We start from the raw sequence: 26,837 nt of genomic DNA on the forward strand, positions 1-26,837 counted from the left end.
ATCCGTGTTCTGCTTCAGGAGACAGAGACCCGCAGCTATTGGTGAGGCCCCAAGTGTGTGTCCTCATTGCTGACAGACAGGACCAGGGAAAGGGTCTAAGCGAGGACGTCTACTGAGCATCTTCTTCGTACTTTATTTTTGGCTGTGCTGGGTCTGCGTTGCCATGTGCAGGCTTTCTCTTGACGCAGCAAGCGGGGGCTACTCTTCATTGCATGGGCTTCTGGTTTGGGGGGCTTCTGTTGCAGAGTACAAGCTCTGGGCATTCGGGCTTCAGCAGCTGCAACTCCCGGGCCCTAGAGCACAGGCTCAGTGGGGGTGGTGCAGGGGCTGAGCTGCTCTGTGGCGTGTGGGGTCTTCCTGGACCAGGCATCGAACCCATGTCTTCTGCATTGACAAGTGGATTCCTCTCCACTGGGTCACCAAGGAAATCCTTTGTACTTTCCATATGTCATGTTGTTTTTACTTTTAACCCTATTAAGTAGGTAGTAGTATCCCATTCCACAGATGAAAAAGTTAAGGCCCTAAATGACCAAGACTTTTTCACAAGATGGCAGGATCAGAGTATCTGAATCCAGATCATTCTGACTTAAACCCTAGGTTCCAAAGCCTCAGATCATTTAAAAATCCTGATTTGACTATCCAGCCTTGCTTTCACCAACTCTGCTAAGTAGCAGCAGGGATTACCTTCTTTCTCTAACTGCATGCTATGGTTCATTCATTTCCTAAATATTTGTTGAGGGCGCTATAGGAGAAAAGTGATGAGAGAAACAGTGATGAGTTCTGATTAAAGAAAGGCCAAGAATAAAACCTAAGACTGACTCTACCCTCTTCTAATCAGGTAAACAATTAGGGAAGAGACTAATCTCTAGTTGTAGAACGTCTATTGCCTTGCAATCTAAGAAAGGTTCAGCAACACCCTGTGTTTGGAGAAGTCCTTGACCCAAAATCTGCTGACAAAGGAGTCCCACCTCCCCAGCAAGTGTCTTCCTCAGTATCTGCCTTATCTTCAGTCAGGACCAGGAACCAGCCCTTGGGGGTATGAGCTAGGGCCGGGAGCAAATTCACAATGAGTTTCAAAGCAGCAGCTGGGCCCCTGCTGTGATGACATTCCATAATCATGAGGCACATTCTCCTGTCTGGCATGCTCTGATGGCACAAAAATGCAGTGCACTCTGCCTCAATGGTTTTGAGATTTGATCCACATTCGATGTACTTGATGTAGAGCTCCACAACACATCCATGTTTCCCTTACTGAAACCCTTCAGTAGCTGTCAACACCCAGAGTCATCCCAGGAGTCCAAATACAAAGGCAGGGCAATGTGTGGAACCTGATCCACTCACCTCATCAAGACACAGTCCTCCAACAATGGACCTAAGAACTCAGAATCAGTTTGGGCTGCAGGGTACCGAATCAGATATCCAAAGTTTAGAAATATTCTCACATAAGGACGGTGCCCCCATGACTTGACTCAAAACATGTTAGGGCTGTATCCTTGAAGAAAACAGGAGAAGCCTGACTAGTCACCGTGGTGCATTGGCTTTCTTGCTGGCAGTTTCTCCATCTTTTACTTCTCAGGAAAAGGAAAGGACTTTTTCTAAACCAAAGCGTGTTTTATTCAGTTCCTTCTATATTTGGAAAAACTTAGTTTTGCAGCCAGGAATTAGGCAATATCATTAAAGCATCTAGATGCTATTCTGCAGCCAGAAGACAAGGGATTATTTTTATTTAAATTATACATACATTAAGTCCACATGATGTAAAGTTCAAAAGGCGCAAAAATAGGTAAAGGAGAAAATCTCTCCCACCCTGTCTCCCAGACAACCAGTTCCTCTCTCCAAGAAATTTGTTACTACTCTACTTTGTATCTTTCCGACTGCAATTTTTATACATATACTGGCAAATATGACTATACCTTTCCCAATCCTTCTACACAATTAATGGCAAAGTATACACACTGTTCACAGCTTTGTGGTATTGAATTGTATGGATGCACCACACATTTTCTGAAACAGTCCCCAATCCAATCTACAAACAACCTTGTACACACATCCTTTTTCATGTGTGTGATAATATACAAAGGATAGATACACCCAAAAAATCGCTGTTAAAGGATATCTGCATTCATCACTCTGGTGAACTTTTACAAAATGCCCCCAATAAAACCTGTATCAATCCTGCACTCAGAAATATGGAAATCAAGAGAATTTTAGATCAGAGATACTACATGAGAGATGGAAACACTACATAAAATTAGACTATTAGACTGCTACCGCTCGGCCATAGTTTTATTATCCCTCAAGAATCAAAGGCACCACAGAGGAAAACGGTACACTCAAACACAACTGGTTTGAATCTTCACAGGAATAGTATCAAGGAACCTCATTCCCTTCCCAGGAGCTGAGATAAGTCCGCCAAAACCAATCAGAAGTAAAATTTCTAGCAGAATGCTCAGCACCCGGGAGCTGTGAAAGGCAGCAGAAGCGGACAGGGGGCCTGAGGACCCCCGGGACGTCTAAGGTCCTTCGGAGTCTCCTTGGCGGAGTCCCGCTTCCAGGGCCGCACGCCCCTTCCACGTAACTGTCTCGGAGGGCAAGCAGCAGAGAACCGCGCGGCGGTGGCCACGGGCCCGACTGTGACGCAGAGAACGCCGAGGTCCGTGGTTGCGGGGCTCTGGGATTCTCACCACAGCGATGGTCGGCCAGAAAAGGCCACTGCGGACTATGGACGGGAGGAAACGGGACGCCTCGGTGGGTTTTCTCGACGAGAGAGGGCGCCTGAACGCCTGTCGGGTGAAACGCCCCCTGCGGCCAGCTCCCTACCTTGGAAACCTCCGCACTCCTCTCGGGTCGCCGCTCCTCGAGGCCCCAGGGCCCGCGGTCTCAGGGCGTCTTGGCCACGGGCTGCACCTGTGCCAGGGCCCGCACCCCTTCGCGTCACGTCCACCTACTCCGCCCAGGCCTGTCCGCGGCGCGGCGCCCGCGGTCACGTGACAGCGGCCCCGCACGTGACGCGGGCGGGCGTGACGTCATCACGGCGCGCGGCCGCGGGCGCGGCGCCGGAGCCTCCGGGTCGGGGCGGCGGCGCTTGGGCACCTCCCGAGCCGCCCGCTAGCCCCGCGCCCGCCCGGCGGGCCGGAGCGCAGGTGAGTGGCCCCGGGGCGGCGGCCGGCGCCCTCCCCCGCCGCCTCACCCGCCGTCGTCCTCTCAGGGCGGGTGGGGGTCTCCAGGCGTCGAGCGCCGCGACCTCCGTCTGGAGGCTGTCGGGGAGAGGGGTGCCGCTGTTGTTGTCGCCCCCCTGGAGGCGGCCCCTCCAGCGGGGGGCTCGCGGGGGCCCCGGATCCGGTGCCTTGGGGCGGAGCGTGGCCGGGGAACCCGGGCGAGGGACAGCCGCACGCTGGGGCCGTGTCTGTGTGACAGGCAGAGCCGGCTCCGACCCGCCGCCCCAAGGTCCTCACCGTACAGCGGCGTCCGTGCGGGCCTTTCTCAAGTCTCCAGAGTTGAAACGAAGTTGACTGAAGGAAAGTCTTTCTGGAGATCATCTTATGCCTGGATGAACCACCTCCTTTTCTGTAAAATGGATCCTGTAAGGTGGTTGGAGCGCTTAAGGAATAGTACACTACCTATAAACAGGAATAGATGAGGATTTAGGATCTCGTTTTCCCTGTTCGTATAAAACTATGGTTGTGAGTTGTGGATTTTTGAAAGCCATAGTTTGATTTAATTTTCTTGGATCCTTTCAGAAAATTTTGGATTCCCCATAAGAAAGACTCTCTTAGTAACCTTCCAATTTCATTCCCAGAAATTGTCCTTGAAGCAAACAAACAAAAATAAAATAACTGAAACTTGTCAGAAATCAAGAAATTACTTTCTATTAATTTTTTAACGTGTAGCCTGTTACTGAGTTCATTTAATTTATGTGTACAAGTAAACTTTACAAGTGACTGGCTTGGCCATAAAATTAGTAGGAGAGTTTTGATAGGTTTTCTATCCCAGTAATTCTCTCATAGTATAGAAGAATTACTACAAATATTGTTAATAATGATGAATGTTTACTAACAATTAGAGTAGGGAGACCTTTCTATAGAACTTCAATAGCTTAAGCTTGCATGGTCTCCATTATTTAGTGTAAGTATCGGATCCTTTGGAGAAGGATGATGGCATCCCACTCCAGTATTCTTGCCTGGAGAATCCCTATGGACAGAGGATCATGGCGGGCTACAGTCCATAAGGTCACAAAGAGTCGGACATGACTGAAGTGACAGCATGCAGGCATGCATTGGGTCCTCATTTGAAGTTTCATTTTAAGAAGAAATCCAAACATAGTTGGAAGTCATCATAAATAATTAATTGGGTGCTTCTTTAGAAAAAGTTTATTTTCACTGATACTGGCCTTTTGCTCTAGGTTGAAGGCACAGTTCCTTTCTTGCATTCTGTTAACATTTATTTTACACTGCTAGGAGAGAAAATATATATATAAAACTGGGTCCCCACCCTCTATAAATATTCAGCTACTTAATCTCCTTTAGGGTATTAAAAATAGTGACATCACACCTTTAAGAAATTGTATCTTCTGATTTTTATCATGAGAGATAGCAGCCTTGTGAAGATAGGTGAGAAAGGAACAGTTTCTTTCTACTTACAGCAGAGTGTTGATGACAATAATGTCAGGTGGTTTGGGCACTTCATGACGGGGGGAATTCAGAGGGAGGAGAGATCAGATTTACTCTGGGGAATCAGTGGCTGGGTTGTGTTGGTAATGCCAGGAAGAGGAGTGCGCTCTACTTCTGGATGTTTGAGTCTGATGGAGCTGCCTTCGTTTGTCAAGCTAACTGAATATATTTGGTGTCCTCAGGCCTTCACATATGCTCATTGGTTTTGTTTCTTGTACTTACAGAATCCAAGGATCCCTTTCATTCTCTCTACATATTGCTTGATGAGAGGCATTATGGCTCCCAAAGACATAATGACAAATACTCATGCTAAATCCATCCTCAATTCCATGAACTCCCTCAGGAAGAGCAATACCCTCTGTGATGTGACACTGAGAGTGGAACAGAAGGACTTCCCCGCCCACCGGATCGTGCTGGCTGCCTGCAGTGATTACTTCTGCGCCATGTTCACCAGTGAGGTACGTGGCAAATCATCTCCTGACAAGTGGAACCCACACACGTCACCTCATGGGTATCTCATTTCACGGAATGAAATTGTGGAAGTTCTATATAATCATGAATTTCTATAGTCTGGTGTTCAATGGCAGACTCTGGATAACATCTGCCATTTGTGCATTAGTTTTCTCATTTCAGAATGAGGAATAATAGTAGTACACAATTTCATATGGTTATTGTGACAATTACCTGAGAAACTTATATGTGACGTGCTTGGAACAACATCCAACGTGTAGCAAACAAACATGTCAGCTCCTGGATTTTACTTACCAGTGTTTTAATTTGTTTTCCTATTTTCTTTCTTCTGAAGTTTAACATTTTAAAGATATTACCAGGGAAGAGGGAGGAGGGAAGGAAAGAGGAGCAAGACTCCATCCTCCTCCCACTCCTTCCTGCAGTGTGTGAGGAAAAGCGGTCTTCTTCCTCCTCCTGGGGGAACGCTAGTGCAGTTGCTGGTGGGTGGCAGAGAACTGGTCCCTGGTTGTGTGGGCACAGGAGACATCACCAGGAGGAAGATGCCAGCTCGGGAACAGAAGCCCTTAACCAAGGAACTAGGAACAGGCTGGCCTGGCAAGAAAAAAGGTAGTGCTCACAAAGTGTTAGGAAGAAGACTGCCTTACTGATTGCCTGGCAAGACACCCAGCGTGTGGAGGAGCTGCTGAGTCATGAGGGACTTGGAAAGCTGAGCAGAGGAGATTGCTCTCAGCTTCCAGGATTGCAAGTCTGATTTTATTTTAAATAAATTGTCTCGATTATGTCATTTATCTGTACTTGTACCTAAGCCTGACATACGTCATCATGGTAATCATGTCATGATAACGACAGTCACTGGGCTGTGGGCCAGATGGTGTGTTAGACGACGGCCTGTCCCACTCACCCCAGGCATGGTTGTTACCATCTCATTTTACAAGGGAAGAAATAAGGTCTCAGATACGAAATGCTTTACAGCTTATAAATGGTACAGAGGATTTAATACTAAGTTAACTTAACTTGGTTTGCCATTCCCCTCTCCAGTAACTTAACTTGATTCTTATTTTGATGTTTTCATCATAAAGCCAGAGTTGTGTGTGATGCTGAGTCAGTGCTCAGCCACATGGCTGGCAGGGAGAATGTGGAAGCCTGACCATTTGCCCCCGTGGACCCAGGGTAACTTCAGAGGGACCCTGTGCAGGGTGACATTGCAGATCCCGGCCTGTACTGTCTCCTACAGTGTCTGCCCGTGAGCACCAGAAGCGCTGGTGTTTAACTGGGCGGGGAGAGTGTCACCCGGCTGCCAGCAGGAAGCGCAGAGGACGCATCACACAGCGTGCATCCTGTCTTCGCTCTTTCTCTGCATGTCTGAAAATGAACTCCCTTTTTATTTTTTTCTCACCAGGATTTTGTAGTCTTCCTTTAAAAACTGACATCAGGCAAGAAAATGCTGAATGGTTCGTGTCTTTCTCAGTGGGAGTGTGACTGACCTACAGCACTGTGTTTGAGGTGCAGAACGTAGTAATCCGATACAGCATAAGATGATCACCAACAAGTCTCGTTACCATCTGTCACTCTTCAGAGTTATCTCAGTGTTACTGACTTATTCCCCACCCTGTGTATTTCATCCCTGTGACTCGTTTATTGTGGAACTGGAATTTTGTTCCTCTTAATTTCACGTTGTCCTTCATCTGTTTCACTCTGTCTGACTTACCTCACTTAGTATCAATGTAATAATCTCTAGGTCCTTCCATGTTGCTGCAAATGGCAGTATTTTTTATTACTTTTTTATGGCTAATATTCCATTTGTGTGTGTGTGTGTCCCACGTATATACCACATCTTCTTTATTCATCCGTTGATGGACATTTAGGTTGCCTCCATGTCTTGGCTATTATAAATAGTGCTGCTATGAACATTGGAGTGCATGTATGTTTTCAAATTAAAGGTTTCATTTTTTTCTGGAAATATGCTCAGGAACAGTATTTCTGAACCATATGGTAACTCTTATTTCTAGTCTTTTAAGAACCTCCAGACTGTTCTCTGTACCCTTGGATTTGTTTTTAAGACTAAATGACTTAAACAGGAGGGTCCAGAGACCTGGATTTTAGGTTCAGTTCTCTTAGAAATTCTGTGTGAACCCTAACAACCATCTAACCTTACTAGGTTAGATTCATTCTGTCGAACAGAATGAATAAACTTGGTGGTGTCTTCATTCTCTTCCAGCTCTAAATTTCTCCATAAATGTGGTGCTACTGAAATAGCACAGGGTGAGGCAGGAGGCCTGGCTTCAATCTGTCTCTTATTATTAATAGTTAAGACCTTGGTTAAGTCATGTTGTTTCTTTGAAGCTTAGACCCTTTGTGTCTTAAATGGCAGTGATATCAGACCTGATTGCCTTGCCAGGCTGCTGTGACCATCACATGAAATAATAGTAAATGAGAGGCACTCTGAAAAATTGTAAAGCGAGTATTAATGTGAAATACTGCAGTTGCTGTAAGTTCTTAGATAGTAAACTCATTTACATATTTAAGCTATTTGGCTAATGGGGATATAATTTACTAAGAAGCTCCTGCAATGAATGTACTTATATATTTCTGTTCGTAAATACTTACAGTTAGTAAAATGTTTTTCCAAAATAATGTACTGGTGACATTTTTTGGTTTTGCGGATTTATTTTATTCTTGGCTTTGTTAGAGAATATTTTTTGATTATTATTCTGGACTGATGAAGGAATCAAAGTTGATAAATATGTTTAATTTATAATGGACGTACACTGGAGTTTTGTAAGTAATTGAAATTTCTAAACTAAGATCTGGTAAAACTTTCATAAGGTAACCAGTTTTCAGATAGTTACTATCCTATAAAGGTGACGATTTCCACCCTTAGACAAACCATTTTCTATTCTTATCTGGCCTCAACTATACTCATAACCCCAAGGATATAGTCTAGACTAAATGGACCACCAGTAATTCAGTAATCCCAAAAGAGAATCAACCCAGTATTTGAGGAAGTATCAAACAATCCAGTTGTCTTCAGTGGTACAGTGGAACGCCCTCAAGGTGGCCAGCGTGCAGTCTCAGGACAGGTGGTACGGTGCTGGCTCATTCTGGAGGGTCTGCAGCCGGAACTCAGCAAAGTTCATGTTTCATCTGAAAAGCCATGGACACTAGTGGAATGCTCATGGAACTTTTGGCTCTATTCCATGTCTGTATTTGTTTTAATATGAGAGCAGCATATTAAATTATTCACAAGTAAAATTGATATTCTCGGAAGGTGTCACTTCTATGTGCTCTTGGGTTGCACATAGCTCCCCCTATTTGAAAAGCTGTAAATATATGCTGCATTTGCTTTGCACAAATCAAAATAGATGACCTTTTTTTGTTAAAGATGTGTATGCAGTTAATATTGTTGACATCCCTTCAAGTGCTCAGTACGAGCCTCTGCCTTAATCTTGTGGAATTGTAACCACCGTGGTTTCACACCTCTTTCACTTTCAGCTTTCAGAGAAGGGGAAACCATATGTAGATATTCAAGGTTTAACTGCCTCGACCATGGAGATCCTGCTGGACTTTGTGTACACGGAGACCGTGCACGTGACGGTGGAGAATGTCCAGGAACTGCTCCCCGCAGCCTGCCTACTTCAGCTGAAAGGTACAGGTGCTGAAGGTGTTCGTCCCACAGCGGCCTGGAGACGTCTAAAGTCGTGACATAAACTTAGTCGTGGGAGTGAGGGGGCAGTGGGCTCAGGTTTGATGCCCATGGCTGCGAAGCTGAGGTTTCAGTCGCAGTGTAGAGGAGCCTCCAGGTGAGCGTCTCTGGCTCTTTAGTAAAGACAGCGCGTGCTTTGTTTGTAAAAGCATGCAGGAAGGGCTAGTAGAGGCCTTTCCTTCCATCTGTGTGCGCAGCCGTCCTGTAGGGGGTCGTGAGACACAGTTACAAGTCGTTGCCCCCATGGAAGGGAGCTACAGCAGGTGCCCGAGTGGGTAAGGAGGCTGGGGGACCACTCACATGGACCCTTTAACCTTCTGAACCATATAAATTATCTATTAAACAGTTAAATTGACACACAAAAGTGAAAGTGTAAGGTTTTCACAGGACTGGAGATGGTTCCCCTTCCAGGTGCCAATCAGCTCTAACCTCCAGATCTGTTTCTGTTATTTTCAGTTGTTAGAACGTGATTGAAGGAGTGCAAGGCCTTTGAATTAATGCACAGCTCTAAAACAAATGTTACACTGGGAGCTTTTCAATTAGAGAAATATGAGATTGTTATCAGCCCCTCCTGTTTTCCTTCTTTAGAGTCTTGCAGTAAGTTTTCACCTGGAGTAGGAATTAGGTACATTGTGCTGAAGGACAGTTGGTTTTACAGCTTGATGTCCAGAAGTTTTACAGGCATGTCTGTTTAATTGTGGTGGTGTCCGTAAACACAATTCGTCCTGCTATACTTGTTTTAAGGCTGCAGCCCACATTTACAAAGGCCTTGCTGAAGGCTGCATAGCACAGAAGACAGAAATAGGATTTGAATTCCCAAAGTATGAAATTTCTAAACTGATTCTTAGGCACTGAACCAGGGTCCCTCTGATCCCACTGGGAGAGGTTGTGACCCAGGGACGGAGGCCCATCCCCCGCCACATGTCCTCAGGACCCCTGTCTGTGTCTGTCTAGGCGTGAAGCAAGCCTGCTGCGAGTTCTTGGAAAGCCAGCTGGACCCTTCCAACTGCCTGGGCATCCGGGACTTCGCTGAGACTCACAACTGTGTCGACCTGATGCGAGCAGCCGAGGTTTTCAGCCAGAAGCATTTTCCTGAAGTGGTGCAGCATGAAGAGTTCATCCTTCTCGGCCAGGGAGAGGTGGAGAAGCTCATCAAGTGCGACGAGATCCAGGTGCTGCCTGCTTGGTGTCCGCTCTCTAGGGCGGCCAAGGCCCAGGCATGGTGCAGCCACTGTGCTTCTATGGCAGGGCTTTTAGTCAGGTGTCCACGTTACTCTAGGGTTTCAGCACGCGCCCCTGAAATTGTATGCCAAGTCTATTTGCATGTTTGTGGGAGGCAGATCACTTCTTCCTCAATGAAATCCGTGACCCCAGTGGTTAAGAGTCACTCTTAAACAGTATGGAATAAGCAGAAATGGAAAGTTAAGTAGATTTTTGTAGAATGCGGCTCTTATTACCCATTCACTTTTGAAACATGTACTGAGAATGTCTCCCATGCAGCGGTCACACGCTGGGTGCTGGGGAGCCGAGAATGAGTAAGGCACAGTCTTGTTTTCAGGGAATTCAGTGTCGTGCGTAGCGGGGACAAACGAAAAGACGCACGTGATGACAGAGTGTTGGGAGAATCACGAGCCTGTTCATAGTGAGGAAGATGAAAGAAGAGTAAACCTTCTGGGTCTAGATGAGATGGTAGAGGAAGTAGATCAAGAAGGACGGAGCAGAAAGTTGGAGATCGCAAGCAGGAGCGCAGTGGTCGGCACCTCTGGACGTGGCGGGGCTCTGCTGGCCGAGAGCGGCAGCGGTGGTGTCCCGCCGGCCTGCGCCCGTGTCCAGGGATGCCGCCCCGCAAGGAGGAGCTTGCTGGCTGCGTGTAGGTCTGTAGCTAGGCGGGGACCCCGACTGCATGCAGCAGGGCTGCTGTGTCGGAGGCCGGCAGCCATCTTGGCCGCCCAGCTCTCCCGTTAGGAGCTTCTGGAAGCACCGAGCAGAACCTCGTTCCTGGGGAGGAGTCCCGTCTGAGGGCTTTGCTTCCCCCACTGAGGAGACAGCGATCCTCAGGGAGGGTCCTCTAGGGAGGCTGAGAGTTCCTCTCTCTCTCACTCTCCTCAGATAAAAATGAAAAATGACTTTAGATGACTGGATCCCAGAAGTTCATGGCACCTCAGTAAAAACAAGAGGTATTAATATATTGGAAAGAAAGTTTCACTGGTCCTCTAAGTGCTAGAAAAGGAGTTTGTTACTTAAAGTCTGTAATATGTTTAGTAAGCACATTCAGTAAGCGGATTTGTTTTGTTAAAACTAGGATTTTCACACCATAACAAGTCTTCAGTATGTCTCTTACCAGCGTTTACCCAGCTTTGTGTTGGCACCTCTGCCGGGTGACTTTTCTGAGTGAACTTGATTGGGGCACGTCCACACCCTTCTTTCTGACTAGGTTCACGTGTGGTTCACATCTGCCTGAGACGCTGCTCCTGCAAAGGCTTCAGGGCCGAGTGTCTGACCTTCTGTTCTCACCCGTGGGGCGCAGGGGGAGCTGGGTCCTCGCCCGGGACGCCAGACCAGTGGTAGAAGGGGCCCTGCACACGTAAACTTCACTGCGAACACTCATAAATAACCAAACGCTTTATCAAGTATTTATTGAGTTCTTCCCATGCGCCCAGAGCAATTCTGAGCTGGGGATCCGGTTATACACAAAATAGACCAAAAGCCTTGTACCCTGGGGTTTTCATTCTCACGGTACCATTCTTGGCATTTTAAAATGTTATTTAATTCTCAGAACCATCTCCAGTTTTCCAAGATGAGTCATCACCCACACACAGCTCAAGGGGCAGGACTTAGCTGCCCTCACCTCCAGACTGTTCTCTCAACCAGGGGGCAGGGAGGCGATGCCTCTGAGTTTGTTTCTGCTTGACCGAATCAGGAAGCCTTCACTTTAGAACAGTGGAGACTGTGAATAAAACTGGATGGAGCAGGGAGGGCAGTGAACTAACCTCTTCAGAAGCCAGGATTAACTCTTCTGTACCATCTTCCTCAAGTATCTGGCGAGAATGGCCTTTGCTTTTGCCAGCAAATGACATTTTTTTTCTCTTTCATATGCCAGCCAGAAGCAGGAACCAGATGTCTGACCCTGTTGCTAGCTAACGCTTCCTCTGGACCATGTGAAACAATAGCACTTGAAACAACGGAGGCAGTGTATCATGTTGTTTAAAACAACTTGGGCTTCAGAGTCACGCTGGAGTTTGGTTTTGGCTGTGTGGCCTGTGTTCCTAACCACTGATCTTCAGATTCCTCTTCCATAAAATGCAGAAAATAGTTGTACTTAGTACGTAGGGCTGTTGTAATGTTGACTGATACACAGAAGAATTCTCTGTGGAAATTTATTGCAGAGAAATTTTCTCTATAGTGAAGCATTAATGTTGGGGGTTCTCCTCTCAGTTTAGCTTTCTCTGCAATGCTAGTTTATTCCGTCTTCAGTAAGATCAAGGATCTCTGCTTGTGATGGAAAAACCCCATTTTCAATGGATGTATCTCACTGAAACCTAGAATGTGTCAGAGTCCAACACTCAGCTATTCAGAACTATGAGCCTGTTGTCCTTACCAAAGCCGCAGTCCATTTAGAAATCACAGCCCCTCTTCTGCGCCCTCCCCTGCGTCTGGTCCATTGGCAGACTGGGCTCGCCCGACCCCTCTGAGCGCAGTGTGCAAGGCCTGTCAGCACTGCCGTCATCTCGGCTGCCCCGTCTGCCTGCTGGGCCCAGGGTAGCCCTGATGGGGCTTCCAGCGCACAGCCTTCTAAACCGTCCTCCCATGGTCGCTAGAGTAACTTTACAAAACGTTCTTGTGGTCCTGTCACTCACCTGCTTGACACCTTTTCACAGTTTAGAGGAAAATCCAGTCTTCTGGTGCTGGGTTTGCTTCTCCAGCTTGACCTTTTCCGTTGCCTCCCTCGCTCACCCCGCCACACCAGGCTCTGTCATTTCCCAGGCTGTCCAGTAGAACATTCTGTGATGATGGAAAGGCCCTGTGTCTGTGCTGGCCAGCTCACCGGCCCCAAGCACTGGTGGCCTTGAGCACTTGTGAAGTGCAGCTGGTGGGACTGAGAAGCTGAGTTTGTTTTTCCTAGCTGCACCGCACGGCTTGCAGGATCCCAGTTCCCAGACCAGAGATCAAACCAGGCTCCCTGCATTTGAAGTGCCGTGCTAACCACTGGACCGCCAGGGAATGCCTGAAGCTGGATTTGTAGTTTCACCTTCACCTGAATTAACGTAGATGTCGGTGGCTCGTGTGGCCCGTGGCTGCGGTGTTGCACAGTGCGGTTGTACGGCTCCTCCCAGCGCTTCCTGTCTGCTGAGGCTAACTGCTGCTGCTTCGCCAGGCTGAAACCTGTGGCTCCTACAGGAAGCCTTCCCTGTCCCATCAGCCTGCATAAAGAAATCTCAAGTTCAAGTCAGTCTGTCTCCAGCCCCTGGACTTTTCCTGTTTGGTATATAATGACAAAGTGGGATTGTTCGTTTTTCTGACTTAACAGTTATCTCCCCACGTAAGAGGAAGGTTCATGTCTGATTTGTCCCTCCAGAACAGTTCCTGGCACTTAGTAGATGTTTGATAAATCCGTCAAATGAACGAACGTTCGGAAGCATTTTCTGTACTTTGAGTTCTTGGGTGAAGTCCTCAGAATGGCTTCTCTCTGGGCGCTGTCACGCTCTGAGGACCCCAGGACCAGCGGACTCCAGGGCCGATGGAGGGGACGCAGGCCTGGTCCTCGCTGTCAGTCTTGCAAGTCCTGTGTTCACTGTACTGAGTGCTCCTCCAGGGACAGGATTTCATATCCCGCCTGTCACATGTAGCTCAGACCTCAGTGCCCCAAAAGATTAATTAAATGTATCATCTCAAATTGCATGGTACCTAGTACAGCGTGGTCGCTCAAGTGCTAATTGATGGTGCTTTGAAGACTCCGCATTCCTTGCGGTGTTGTAAGAGAACTTCCTGCTCACAGGCCTGGCTGAGGAGGTGGGGAGCAAGGCTGGACCTCCTTAAACAGCACCTGTGAATAAATAAATGTATCCTGAGAGCCAGTGTTGAATAGGGCAGCAGGTTCCCCCTTTGCCTGCTAAAGTTTCAGAAATGACCAGAGAAAAATTGAGGAGTGTAGAAAATTCTGAATTAAAAGCTGATTTGTGACTGATGGTCTATTAGGTACCCTCTCTCTTAGATGTTTTTCACCCATTCTGACTCTTAACTCTTCTCATGATCTTAGCAAGTTGTATCTGAAATGGTTGTCTCCCCAAGAGCCTGGCTATTTCTGGGAGATGGGAGTTACTGAGGGGGTGGGGGGCAGGGGAACGGAAGGTGGCTCCAGAGCACCCCCACAACGTGTCCCACGCCTGCAGGTGGACTCTGAAGAGCCAGTCTTCGAGGCTGTGATCAACTGGGTGAAGCACGCCAAGAAGGAGCGGGAAGGGTCCCTGCCGGACCTGCTGCAGTACGTCCGGATGCCCCTGCTGACCCCCCGCTACATCACAGACGTCATAGACACTGAGGTGAGTCGCTGGGACAGGGGCGTCACTGCAGCTTCATGTCCTGCACCCAGAACCGGTCCCCCTAGAGGCACGAGCACCCCTGGAGTCTGTCCCGGTCTGCCCGGTGCAGGGGTCTGCAGGCGGTCGCTGGGCAAGTTGGGCTCCTGGCAGAAATGAGAGTCTGTGGCTTAATTTAATTTTGCGCTTTGTTGTCTTTTTGTTTTACAAGTCCCTCATTATTTTGCATAGCAGTATTAGATGATAAATTTTGTCTCCTCCTGTATTTAAAAAAATTGTTCCAAAAAACAATTCATTCCATGAGAGGAGACATAGGTAAACCTATGACTGATTCATGTAAAGCAATTATCCTTTAATTAAAAATCAATAAATTTTGAAAAATGCAAAGCAAAAAAAAAAAATTCCTTTCAAATCAAGTCTCTTTATTTTTGACCTCTGGAAAGGTCACTTTGAAAGGAGTTTGATGCGTTTAACATCAACTTGGGTCGAGTCATGTTTGTTTACAAGCATTTCTTCAGCCTCAGTTCCCTGTGGTTTGTTTCTTGACTTTCTCCACAAGCTACTGGGACCACCCTGGAGACCACCAGTCTGTAAAGTGTGGCTGAGACTGGCCTTCTGAAAGTTCATCACAGACACACCTTCCCAGTCGTTTGCATCAGGGGGGCTGCCAGCTGCTTAGTGTCATCTCAAACTTGGTCTCGTATGCATAACTTCTTCCTTATGGTCCGTTCACGTACCCTCACCTACCTTTGAACCGTGTGACGTCTATTCAAAACAAACCTTTTTAAAATCATTTCTGGAAACCCACGGCCTAATCCCTGACAGCAGTCCTCCTGAAGCACCTGTGGCTCACTCTCCTCCTGCTGTTTCAGCCTTTCATCCGCTGCAGTTTGCAGTGCAGGGACCTCGTTGACGAAGCCAAGAAGTTTCACCTGAGGCCTGAGCTGCGCACTCAGATGCAGGGGCCCCGGACGAGGGCGCGGCTAGGTAAGCTGGCATTGCGTGTTAGCTGTGTCCTCTTGAGCAAGTCCATCTGCCACCCTGACCTTGCTTTCCTAGAAACCAAGGGTATCGTCCCTTCTAGTTCACGTGACTGGAGGCCTAGATGAGATAACAGTAAGGGAAAGCACTTTACACAGGTCAGGCATTAGGCAGTGTAAGTTCCGGTTGTATCTCAGCATCTCTGAGGCCTGTGGGTTAGAGCTCTCAGATGCCATGTCATCAGTGGCCTGCTGCCCCGCACCTCCCTCCTCCGTGTGGAGAGGAAGCGGGGAGGAAGCCTTGCGAGTGAGGCAGGGGTCCGGGAGGTTGGAGGCGATGCCATGCAGCGGGCAAGGGCCCGGACCCCAGCCAGACGGGTGGTGCTCACCCCTGATTACCACTCACCGCGGGTGTGAACTTTGGCAGGAAACTTAACCCCTCTGGGTCCATCACCGCATCTGTGAAATGGGGGTCATCACAGCTCCAACCTTGCAGGTTGCTGTGAAAGGGAGTGTGTGCTGCCTCTGGAGGCTGTCACCTCAGCAGACAGGCCTGGGCTCAGGTCCTGGCAGCCGCTGGCCGGCCTGTGGGCCTAGGCAGGGCGCCGCTGGCCTGAGCTGATGCTTCTGCCTCTGAAGCGGGGACACCGGGGTCTTCTCACGCTGGGTGTTGCGGAGGCCGGATGAGATCACGCGTATGAGATGCCTGATGTTCCATCTAGTGCGCGGTCTGTGCTCATGTGTGCCCTCGCTTCCTGTTCGCTGTCCCAGGAGCCTAAGCGTTTGGCAGGTTATAAATTACTCTGTGTACATGCGATGGTGTTTTGTTATTATTTCCTGTTTTTGCTCTTGTCTGACTGTGGCCTCATGCGTGCTGAGGTGTTAATTGATAATTAAGCCTTTCATTCGTAGATATAAGTAGAGTGATGATTTATCTCATTTCTAATGGCAGAATTAATAGGTCTATAGAAATTTTATAAATAAAGAGAAGCAAAAAGTAAACGAGTCATCCGTAATTCCACCACGCAGAGATACTGCTTTTTGTTGTTTTGTTTTTAAAGGGATGCCATTCTGTTAATCCCTGGGAGATGACAAAACGTGGCCTGTGTCTCATGTTATGTACAGAGATTTATAATCAGCACAAGATATATGGAAAAAATATAAAAAGAAAATTTTTGAAAAAGATTGAAGGACTAAGTGTGAAAAATCATGAAAATATTAGAAGAAATTATAGGAAGATATTTGTATAACTTCTGGGTGGCCTTTTTTTCTATTTTTATGATAAATATACATGACATTACCATCTTGTATGCATGTCAGTTGTTAAATGCCTTCACACAGCTGTACCGCCCACGTCCAGAGCCTCTTCACCTCACAGAGCTGAGACTGTGTGTCACGAGGCAGAGGCTTCCCCCTCTGTCCCCGTCTAATTGACACAGAGACGCTTGGGGCCGCCATGGTCACTTAGAGCCCTCCATGGTCACCTGGCTGCATCAGGTTTGTTCTTGTTTTTTTTTTAATTGATGGCAGATGGCAAAGACATGGACTGGTGGACTGGGAGAAAATACACGCAATATGTATGACAGGAGGTTAGTATTTCTATTGTAAAAAGAACCGGTGCATAGCAACAAGAAAAAGAGCAGTGACCGCGTGGAACGGGGCACGGGCAGCAAACAGGTAGCGCCCAGAGCACCCTGTGAGAGGGAGTGCTGGGTGCCCGAAAGGTGCGCCATGTGGAGGTCTGGACAAGGTGCACCCCCTGTGTGTCCCACCTCGGGAGTGTGTCCTCTAGAAACAGTGTACCACAAATCGCCCGTATCGAGAAAAAAATGGAGTACAACCTGCACGCCAAGTAAAGGGGAGTGACTGGTTGCCTGAATTATAGCACAGCTGTACCGTGGAATGTCAGGAAACTGTTAAAGGCGTTGAGTCAGATTCACTGACTTAATTGTGTATACTGAGTGAGGGGGAAGAGAGCGGCAAGACTCTTCTAGATGTGTATGTTTACCTGAGCATGGAAAAGGGTGTGTATACAGGATAAACACTAACCCTTAATAAACTGCGATTGCAGGGGGATATTAACTACTGTTTTGTTTACATACCTGTTTGTTATTACCGTACGCTTGTGGTTACACAGAAAATAAATAAGTGTTCTCTAAATACCAGCTGAGCCAGTGAGGTGGTGGAAGGAATCTGGCACTTGGAGACAAGACATTCTGCTTGCTTTGGTTTCTGCTCCCAGTTCTGTCATTTAGTCTAGTAACTCGCTGTCTGAATCTGGACAAGTCCTTCAGCGTCTCTGGATTACCACCAGCTGCACGTCAGAGGAGTTAAGTCAGTCACTAGAATTCTTTCCAACACAGAAGATACGTTTCTTTTTTGTAGAGCCAAAAGTGCCCCAGATTCCTGCCCTGTTTGAACAGGCAGCAGAAAACCTCTGTGGCTCAAAGACCTTGCCTGTAGTCCTGCCCTAGAGGGGTAAGAATGTCGTCCTGCGTGCCCGCATGGTGCTGCAGTCCTGTTTTCAGTAGTCCTAGGAAGGAAATAAAGAAAATTTTCCCAGCTAGGTTCTTAATTCAGCATCTCTGTGTTTTCACCTTAGAGTGGACTGTGCCGGCCACCCCGTGCTCTGCCGTCCCATTCAGGGAGGCTGCTGAGCCAGTCACCAGGACGATGGCTCCTCTGCACGCAGCACAGGGAAGTGAAATGCACAGCTGAGGGAGAACAGCAGGCCACATGCTGCACGTGGGGGGCTTTTGCTTTCCTTATTAACCTTACCCGTCACTCTCACCAAAGATGTAATGGAAATTGTAGCTCCTGCCTTGTCACTGGCTCCTTTCCTGTGCAGGTGGAAACGCAGGTCCCGAACCCGTTCTTGGTGGTCCTGCCGCCCATCTGCTCTTTCCTCCAGCACCATGCCCCAGGGCACAGACGTTCTCCCGAAAACAGCAGTGCCCAGGCACTGCCAGGAAGCCTCGATGCTAGCACTGTGCCTGCACACACAGTTCCCGCCAGGTGTTCTAGACACGGCTCCCTCCTTGCAGACATGGAAGTCCAGCTTGGCAAGGCCCCCATTGGTTGGCAGAGAACTACCAGGCTTCCTTCTGCTCAGCCCTTTCCCTGGTTCTTCTTCAGACTGCTGGAATAGTGGTCCCAGCTCAGGGTCCAAAGACAGTGAGACCCTTGGGAATTGTTCTGAGGGAGGAAGACTTCCAGGCACAAAGCAGTAGAAGAAATTGAAAAGGCCAGTGTTTTTGATCAAATAAAAATCATGTACAACATTGTAAGATAAATTAGGAAAATAAATTCACTACAACCACAGCAGTGAAGTCATTTGTAAAGAACTAAAAAACAAAAAATGTACATAAGACAAAAACACTAGAGACTTGAGTGTATGGTTCACAGCCAGGGAGTCCTGTTAAATATAAGGGGAGAGGTTCAGCCTAATTACTAATAAAGTAATTATTAGTCTTATTAGTAATAAATACTACAAAAAATACAATTTCTTGCCTACCAAATATCAGAGTAAAAACCAATATGCAGTGCTACAGAAAGTAGAATGGATTGGCACCTTTACTGTTGGTGGGAATATGATTTGTTTCACGCCCAGTATCTTATAGATCAAAAGATCCTTTAAGGTTCATGTTCTTCCCTAGGCAGCGCTCTCATTTCCGTGTTAAAGAAACGGGGAAAAAAAAAAAGAAACGGGGAAATGTCTCATATTCACAGATGTTCATCATAGGATTATATGTGATTATTTATAACCCAGTTACCAGCTCCCGAAATGCCTAAAATATTAAAACCATATATTAAAGGATTTTGTTAATATCTTGAGAAAATGAAATGAAAACAGGATGTACTATGATATGGTCCCATTTCTGTTGTATAGATATTTAGAAACAGAACTGGAAGGAGATAATCTTATGTTTTTGTGTCTTTGTGGAATTACAGATACATTTTTTTCATAATGCTTTTATTTTCAAGCTTTTTAACAGTGAAAACATGTTTTATATATTACATGTTTTATAATCACAAGACATAACATTTTAATATCTTTTTAACCAAAGGGTGGGTCATATGCAAGTAAGGACGACAGTGATACCCACTCTTGAGTTGTTTTTTAAACTTTTTGAAAGGAAATCATCTTTGTGATGGAAAAAGCTACACGGGCTAAACAGACATCAGTATTGCCTAAAGTTATGTTTTCAATGTTAAAACACTGGCAGCCTTATCAAAAGCTCTGTTGGCACTGACATGAACTCCAGCTGCAGTGGGGAAGTGCACTTGGCAGACAGGCTTCCAGCACTGAGGCTCTTTCAGGGACAGTGATGGGCAGAGGTTGCTCGGGGGCCAGTGGCCTTGGCGCCCCGGCACGCAGAGCCCTGAGCTGCAGAGCGACCCCGCGCTCGCCCTGTGCACACCCGTCTGACCCGGGGCCAGCCGGAACTTGCACTGAAAGACTCCTGCCAGCGGGCGTGCGGCTGGTCCTCTGGATGTGCAGGTCCAGCGTAACTCGGGGGAGTTTGTGTTACTGTGCAGAGCACAGGGAACCCCCTCAGTTGTGGGTGTTTCTCTCAGTTGCCCCTCAGGGCTCATCACAGCCTCCCCACCCGTGCTCACATCAGAGGGAGAGAAGAGCTGGGGGGAGGAGGTAAATGGGAGAAAGGGCTGCCAAGGAAGACCCTGGCCCCCCAGCTCGGAGGAGCTTAAACATAAAATTAGTGTCTTGCAAAAGGACCCTGTGTTCAAATGCTTTGTTTGTGAAAAGGAAGTGACTGCTCACCTTGGAGTGAAGTGAGTGAAGTCGCTTAGTCGTGTCCGACTCTTTGCGACCCCATGGACTATAGCCCACCAGGCTCCTCCATCCATGGGATTTTCTAGGCAAGAGTACTGGAGTGGGTTGCCATTTCCTTCTCCCACCTTGGAGTAGGGCCCACCTACTTTACTTGGCAAGTATACAGAGAGGTGCCCTCTCGTCAGAGGAGGTTAAAATCCATGGCTTATGCGAGGGTTGTTAAGGAAAATAGCAAACATATATAAAAACAGAATAATCAAAGGATTCCCCGCACCTATCCCCCAGTTTCAACAATTATTGACTTGTAGCCTATCTCTTTTGAAGCAAATCCCAGACAGGATAAAATTCCATCCATATTATATTATGCTCTTGTGTGTGTCTCTGAAAGATGAAACATACAACCAGTTATTTACCCTCATCAGATATAAGTACACTTTCACATTTCCTCAGTTTTCCCATAGTTTATTTTTCTTTGTTTTTGAATACTTCAGCTGCTCCAGTCCGGATCCAAACAAGGCTCACATGTTGCACTGGGTTCATAGCTCTCTTCAGTCTATAAAATCCACAGGCTTTTTACTCCTGCTTTGGTTTTCCTTTGCAGTTTATTTGTTGAATTTCCCACAACCTAGATTTTATTGACTGCGTCCAAGTAGTCTCATTTAACACGTTTTCTGTCCCCCATGTCTCCTGTAAGCTGGTGGTTAAGCTAGATCAGTCGTGATAAAATTTAAGATTCAGCCTCAGTTTTGTGGCACAGGCTCTCCACAGGCGATGCTGGCCTACTTCCTGCTGAGCAGTTTGTGCTGTTCCCCTGCGGTCGGTCGTGGCGGCCAGGACTCATCAGGGGCTTGTCTTTATTTCCTGTCAGTTTACAGGCGCCCCCTTTGCTCTTTCCAGTCCGGGTCAGCTAAATGCCCTCCTGAATGTCCTGAGTGCCCCAGCCGGCTTCTCTCCAGTAGAACAGCTACACAGGGGATTTTCTCAAAAGAAATATTATTGGAATATTATCCAAATAAGTCCCTCAGGGAAAGGGGAAGACACAAAAGCTATCAAAATGCCTTGTTTGGGAAGATAGTAGAGAAAAAGACTCCCTTTAAAAGTCTAGCCTTATGGTTAGTTACCTGGCAGTTTTGATGAATTAACAGGACACGTGGTCATGGAGTTGGCTAATTTGGAAAAATAAAAGTCATGGAAAAGATTTTTAAATTTATTATTTGGTTCCTATGCCACATCTCTCAAATTTTGGGAGGCAAGGTTAGGAGAACATTCTTTACCATCACAAAAAGCTCCCGTTTTGAGTTTTACAGGGTGAGAAAGGCAGGGAGCTCCTCCAGCCTGCCCTTAGAGCCTGTTTTGGGATCAGCTGGGTTGATATATGGTGTAGGGTGTATTTAGGCTCCTCCAATGGACAGAGGAGCCTCACGGGCTACAGTCATGGGGTCACAAAGAACCCGACACAACTGACACACGCGATGTGTTCACGCTCGCCTTTTAGAGTTTTACTGTTGTCTGGAAAGTCACGTTTCAGAGATTCAGGTTCTCAGGAAGAAACAGTTTGCTGCTGGGCAGCCTTCTGAAGGATCTCCGTTTCAGATGGCTCCTCCGGGCCACGTGGGACAGAATGTCCTAGTGCAGTTTGCACTGCTCCACCCTGTGGGCAGTCAGCCAGCAGCCAGGGGAAATGACCTCTCTCCTTCTCGCGTGTCCTCAGGAGCCAACGAGGTGCTTCTGGTGGTCGGGGGCTTCGGAAGCCAGCAGTCTCCCATCGATGTGGTGGAGAAGTACGACCCCAAGACGCAGGAGTGGAGCTTTTTGCCAGTAAGTTGTGATGGAACCAGGCCCGGGGAAAGAGCTTAAATGTCCGCAGTCCCTGACTCCAGACGGTAACTAACCCAGCCCTCAGAGTGGAAAGGCCACAGCAGCGTGTTCCTGACAACAGTCAGTTACAGTCGTTGGTTGTTGACTAACTCGGCTTCAGGAATACTCACGGCCCTGTGTGCAGTCACACTCAGCTGGCCGCCACCGTTCCCACGCCTTCCTGGGCCGCCCGAGAGGCTCGCAGGGTGCCCGCTCCTGCCCTGTTGACCTGAGCACGGCGCTCCGCTCTGCCGGGCTGAGCTGGGGGCCCAGCCCCGGGAGTTTGTGTCTCTTCAGGGTTTCTGTTTCGGTGCCAGATGCTCAGTGATAGCTGAGAAACGTGGGTCCTCTGGTCATTTCTCTGACCTTTCGCCATCAGATCCCGATCCTCAGGGAGCAGCGCGCTAGCCCCTTCCTGCTTCACGGAACGGTGTTGGTCTTGAGCTCAGTGCTTATGGAATAGGAAGGAACTGGATACTGGATAAGGGAAGGACAGTAGGTCCTCTGGAAGCCTCAGAAAGAGACAGACGTACAGAAGGTGTTCGTCGGTAAGAGCAGCACTGAGCAAGAGGCTTTCATCCAGCGGGCAGGCAGCAGATAAACCTCTGCTCAGGGGGCTTCACGGCCACAGGCGAAGCAGCAAGGTGTGGAGAGAAACCCAGGAAGGGCCACAAAGGTGAGGCCTAAGACTTGCCTGGCTAAAGTGACAAAGGTGCCTCTTCTCCCCTGAATCCTAGAGCATTACCCGGAAGAGACGCTATGTGGCCTCGGTGTCCCTTCACGACCGGATCTACGTGATTGGTGGCTATGACGGCCGCTCCCGCCTCAGCTCCGTGGAGTGTCTGGACTACACGGCGGACGAGGACGGGGTCTGGTATTCTGTGGCGCCGATGAACGTGCGGCGCGGCCTGGCTGGAGCCACCACCCTCGGAGGTAGGCCGGAGCACAGGCCGCGTGTGCATTGTGGGGTGGCTGGATCGGGGTTCACACCTCCCCATGAAATGTGGAGGCTACCGGTGGGGTCAGTCATGCCTTTCTGCTTTCGGAAACACTCCCAGGAGTCTCAGGGCTCTCATTGGAGTTGGTAACTCAAATTCCAGTATGCTGAGAGGGCAGCAGGCACTAGTTGTAGTTTTGCAAACTCCCATCTAGGGAATGTTTCTGAAGATTCCATCTTACCCTCTTCTTCTCACATGTCTTGACTGTGCTGTCCTCTTTAAGAAAGAGTTAATTGATTTATCCCTTTAAAAAAAACAAACAGTTGTTTTTGGCTCCAGGCATTTGGTAGAGTTGTGGGAGATTTGTAGAGGAGTCCTTAGAAACCTCTCACTCTAATGGTCTGTGACTCCTTCATTCTGAGCAGATATGATCTATGTCTCTGGGGGCTTTGATGGAAGCAGGCGCCACACCAGTATGGAGCGCTATGACCCGAACATTGACCAGTGGAGCATGCTGGGCGACATGCAGACGGCCCGGGAAGGTGCCGGCCTCGTGGTGGCCAGTGGGGTGATCTACTGCCTAGGTGTGTGGGGTCTGGGACGGGGAGTGGGTGGGACGACTAGCAGGCAGCAGCCTCAGGGTGGGATTGTCTCACCAGAATCGGTTCATAGGCTTCCTCCCCCTAAAACCCTGGTCTGTCCCAGTATATTTTTCATTCACTGGGATTCTCCTTTCCGTGAGAGCAGAAGATAGGGCACTGTCAGGTCTCTCTTTGGAGCCCTTGAGGGAGAGCTGGGACTAAGAGCATCAGTTGGCACACTCAAGAAAGACAGGCCGGGAGTGGGCATCAGGACTGACCATTCCTTCTGGAATGGTTCCCACTCTCTCTTTCAGGAGGATATGACGGCTTGAATATCTTAAACTCAGTTGAGAAGTACGACCCCCATACAGGACACTGGACTAATGTCACACCAATGGCCACCAAGCGCTCGGGTAAGACTGGGCAGGTCCCGGGGCAGGAGACGGGACTTTCAGACCTCGCCTGGGCAGTGGGGCTGCAGGCCTATCATCACTGGCGACCTAGGAAACGTGTGTCAGGGCCGTTCTCCTCAGTGCCTGTTTTCTGTAAATACAGTGGCAATAGAGACAGCCCAGACTCTGACTGGGTTAGTGTTGGAGCAGAGCCGCCTCCTTGCCTTGTTTTTTTGCACCCGAGTCCCTCTGCATCCTAGCCTCCAGCCCAGCCCTGTGCAGTGACTCGGGCTGCCTGAGGGAGTGTGCAGGTGCCAGAGTCAGGGGTCTTCCTAAGCCCTCAGGCTGGGGTAGAGCAACGGAGAGCCCTGCCTCTGGGCACCAGCTGCTCCAGACCCATCACACCCCCTCTCCTCTATTTCCCTCTTTTTTCCACTCCCTTCTCTCCTGCCGACGGTTGGGCTCCGAGTTAATGAAAGTGAGATGACAGCCAGTCAGAGAGGGCTACAGGTGGGTGACCTGTGCTGGACTGGATCCTCCAGGCTGTCTGGTCCTGGCCGGTCCCTCAGCCACTCGGGCTCACCCAGCCATCTGTGAGTGTTGTTTCTAGGGTTCAGATCCTCAGCTCAGCAGCCTTCATTTGCTGTGCCCTTTCCTCCCCAGGTGCAGGGGTAGCCCTGCTGAATGACCATATTTATGTGGTGGGGGGATTCGATGGTACAGCCCACCTTTCTTCTGTGGAAGCCTACAACATTCGCACGGACTCCTGGACAACGGTCACGAGCATGACCACCCCGCGGTGCTACGTCGGGGCCACGGTGCTTCGGGGAAGACTTTATGCGATTGCAGGGTGAGGGTTAGATCTGGCATCCGGGGCCATGTGATCTGATCCATGTGTGGGGTGGAGACAGGGTTTGGTTCCGGAGAGAGAGGGGCCCATGGCAATCTTAGTGTGGGGCCGTGTGGGGAGGGGGGCGTGGGCGGGGCCTGTGGGGAGGGGGCCGAGGGCGGGGCCTGTGGGGAGGGGGCCGAGGGCGGGGCCTGTGGGGAGGGGCCGGGGCCTGTGGGGAGGGGAGCGTGGGCGGGGCCTGTGGGGAGGGGGCCGAGGGCGGGGCCTGTGGGGAGGGGGGCCGGGGGCGGGGCCTGTGGGGAGGGGAGCGTGGGCGGGGCCTGTGGGGAGGGGCCGAGGGCGGGGCCTGTGGGGAGGGGAGCATGGGCGGGGCCTGTGGGGAGAGGGCCTGGAAGGGGCTGTGGAGGTGCGCGTTTCTCCCTCGCTGATGGCCCTTCTCCCTCAGCTACGACGGGAACTCCCTGCTGAGCAGCATTGAGTGCTATGACCCCATCATCGACAGCTGGGAGGTCGTGACCTCCATGGGCACTCAGCGCTGCGACGCCGGCGTGTGTGTTCTCCGAGAGAAGTGACGGGCCGAAGAGACAGTTTGCAGAGAACCAAGGGTCATTTCCAGAATATCTTGTTTCTCAGTGTGGGGAGGGGATTACAGGCTCAGTGCCGCCGCTCTGATTGCGCTTATTTGACACACTCTGGCGTTGGGGGTGTCCCCGAGGAGGGTGGGCAGCAGACACTTGAGGAAGGAGGTCGCACCCTGCGTGGGTGTGATGGGCCAGACCCCTCTCCTCCTAGCCGAGGGGGCACTTGGGCCTCACCTTTAACTTAGAGAATATACCTTTAAGTTGTGCTTCGTGTGCTGTGGAGAATTAAGGTGAATATGAACTCCAGGGTGTGGGCAGTATCCAGCCTCGATGGTTGGAAGGGTACCAACTCTCTTGGTTTTCCAAGAATAAATCTCTTTCCTAGTCTACAGGTAGCAGGGGCAACACAGTTCTGTTCTGGAGGAAAAAGGAAGAGCCCTGTCAAAACCTCGGGGGCCTCGGGAGTGGGGGGACTGGGTGTCCAGTGCAGGACGGGAGCTGATGCAGTGGGGTGTGAGGGAACCTGCAACACGTGGAAGGCTGAGGGGGCGTGTTACTTGAGGGTCTTTCCTGGGCCCTAGAGACAGAGTAGCAGAGCCAGCACGTGTTGGCTGAGCAGCAGTGGAGGAAAAGTGGGCCTTCTGTGCGCCTGGGAAAAACAGTGTGACTTCACCATTGCCTTCCCTGCTGCCGCGCCTGCATCCCAGGAAGGTTTTCCTCTGTTGAATCAAGGACTGCTTTTCCACTGTTGCCGTCGGTACTGTTTATAGGGGGAGGGAAGGAGCGGGGGTGGCAGCCGCCTAGTTCAGCCACCTGATGACTCCCTCATTCTTGTAAGGGCATACTTCTGCTAAGGAGTCGTTTTTACTGCTGTGTTTTGTACATGTTGTCCTTTCTTATTAGAACACCCCTTCCCTGTCTTTAGACTGGATCTTACTCATCCCAGGACAGAATAATCAATGACAACCGAAATCCATTTGTTAGTTTCAGTACCTCCTGTCCTTCTGAACTCCTTCCGAGGCTCCCTGTGCTGTGCAGTGACATTCCTGCTCTGAGAATTGGGAGTGTGGGGACAACATGGTCACCTAAACAAGGATGCACTTTCCTTTTGCTCTGAAATTCCTTTTTTTCCTCTTTCCCTGAGTTGTATTGACCTAAAGTTCATTTTGTTTGTATTTTTTTAAGAAAATATTAAAAAAAAAAAAAAAAAGTCTCAAATGCCTGTAAGAGTTTGTGGCAAACCAGCACCATCTTGCAGACATTTCTGGGGACAAGGCATAGGGATCCACTGTAGGTCCTGTCTCTTCAACCCGTTCTCCTGTCTTGTTTGCCGCTCACTCTGCTGTGTCTCTGTTAGACAGCTGAAAGGTCCCCAGAGACTCATTAGCAAGAGGTTATCAGAATCACATATTCACGGCCTCCCCGCACACTTGGACTTGACTTGGAAACCACAGGGAACAAAGTGGAGGCGATCTTGGGCTG

General features: G+C 49.0%; 1 protein-coding gene and 1 long non-coding RNA gene across 3 annotated transcripts; one reads left to right on the top strand and one right to left on the bottom strand.

Annotated features, from left to right (window-relative positions):
* Positions 1-2,268: 2,268 nt before the first annotated feature.
* LOC133069481 (uncharacterized) lies at positions 2,269-2,981 on the bottom strand. The gene is made up of 2 exons (XR_009695884.1): positions 2,821-2,981; positions 2,269-2,719 (listed from the first exon to the last, which is right to left on the bottom strand). It is a non-coding gene; the product is annotated as an uncharacterized LOC133069481 (long non-coding RNA).
* KLHL12 (kelch like family member 12) lies at positions 2,722-26,578 on the top strand. Of its 2 annotated transcripts, none has more exons than XM_061161122.1 (12): positions 2,722-2,786; positions 4,885-5,128; positions 8,634-8,787; positions 9,799-10,016; positions 14,235-14,384; positions 15,254-15,368; positions 21,868-21,974; positions 22,751-22,946; positions 23,377-23,535; positions 23,847-23,945; positions 24,588-24,774; positions 25,220-26,578. In XM_061161122.1, the coding sequence occupies exons 1-12, from the start codon at positions 2,722-2,724 to the stop codon at positions 25,344-25,346; spliced, it is 1,821 nt and encodes a 606-aa protein (XP_061017105.1). In that variant the 3' UTR covers positions 25,347-26,578. The 2 variants fall into 2 exon arrangements, with proteins under 2 accessions (XP_061017105.1, XP_061017104.1); XM_061161121.1 differs by lacking the exon at positions 2,722-2,786 and adding an exon at positions 3,058-3,143 and having other exon boundaries at positions 4,895-5,128.
* The last annotated feature ends 259 nt before the right edge of the window (positions 26,579-26,837 follow it).

The sequence above is a fragment of the Dama dama genome, chromosome 14, assembly GCF_033118175.1.
Source record: "Dama dama isolate Ldn47 chromosome 14, ASM3311817v1, whole genome shotgun sequence".
Lineage (NCBI taxonomy): Eukaryota > Metazoa > Chordata > Mammalia > Artiodactyla > Cervidae > Dama > Dama dama.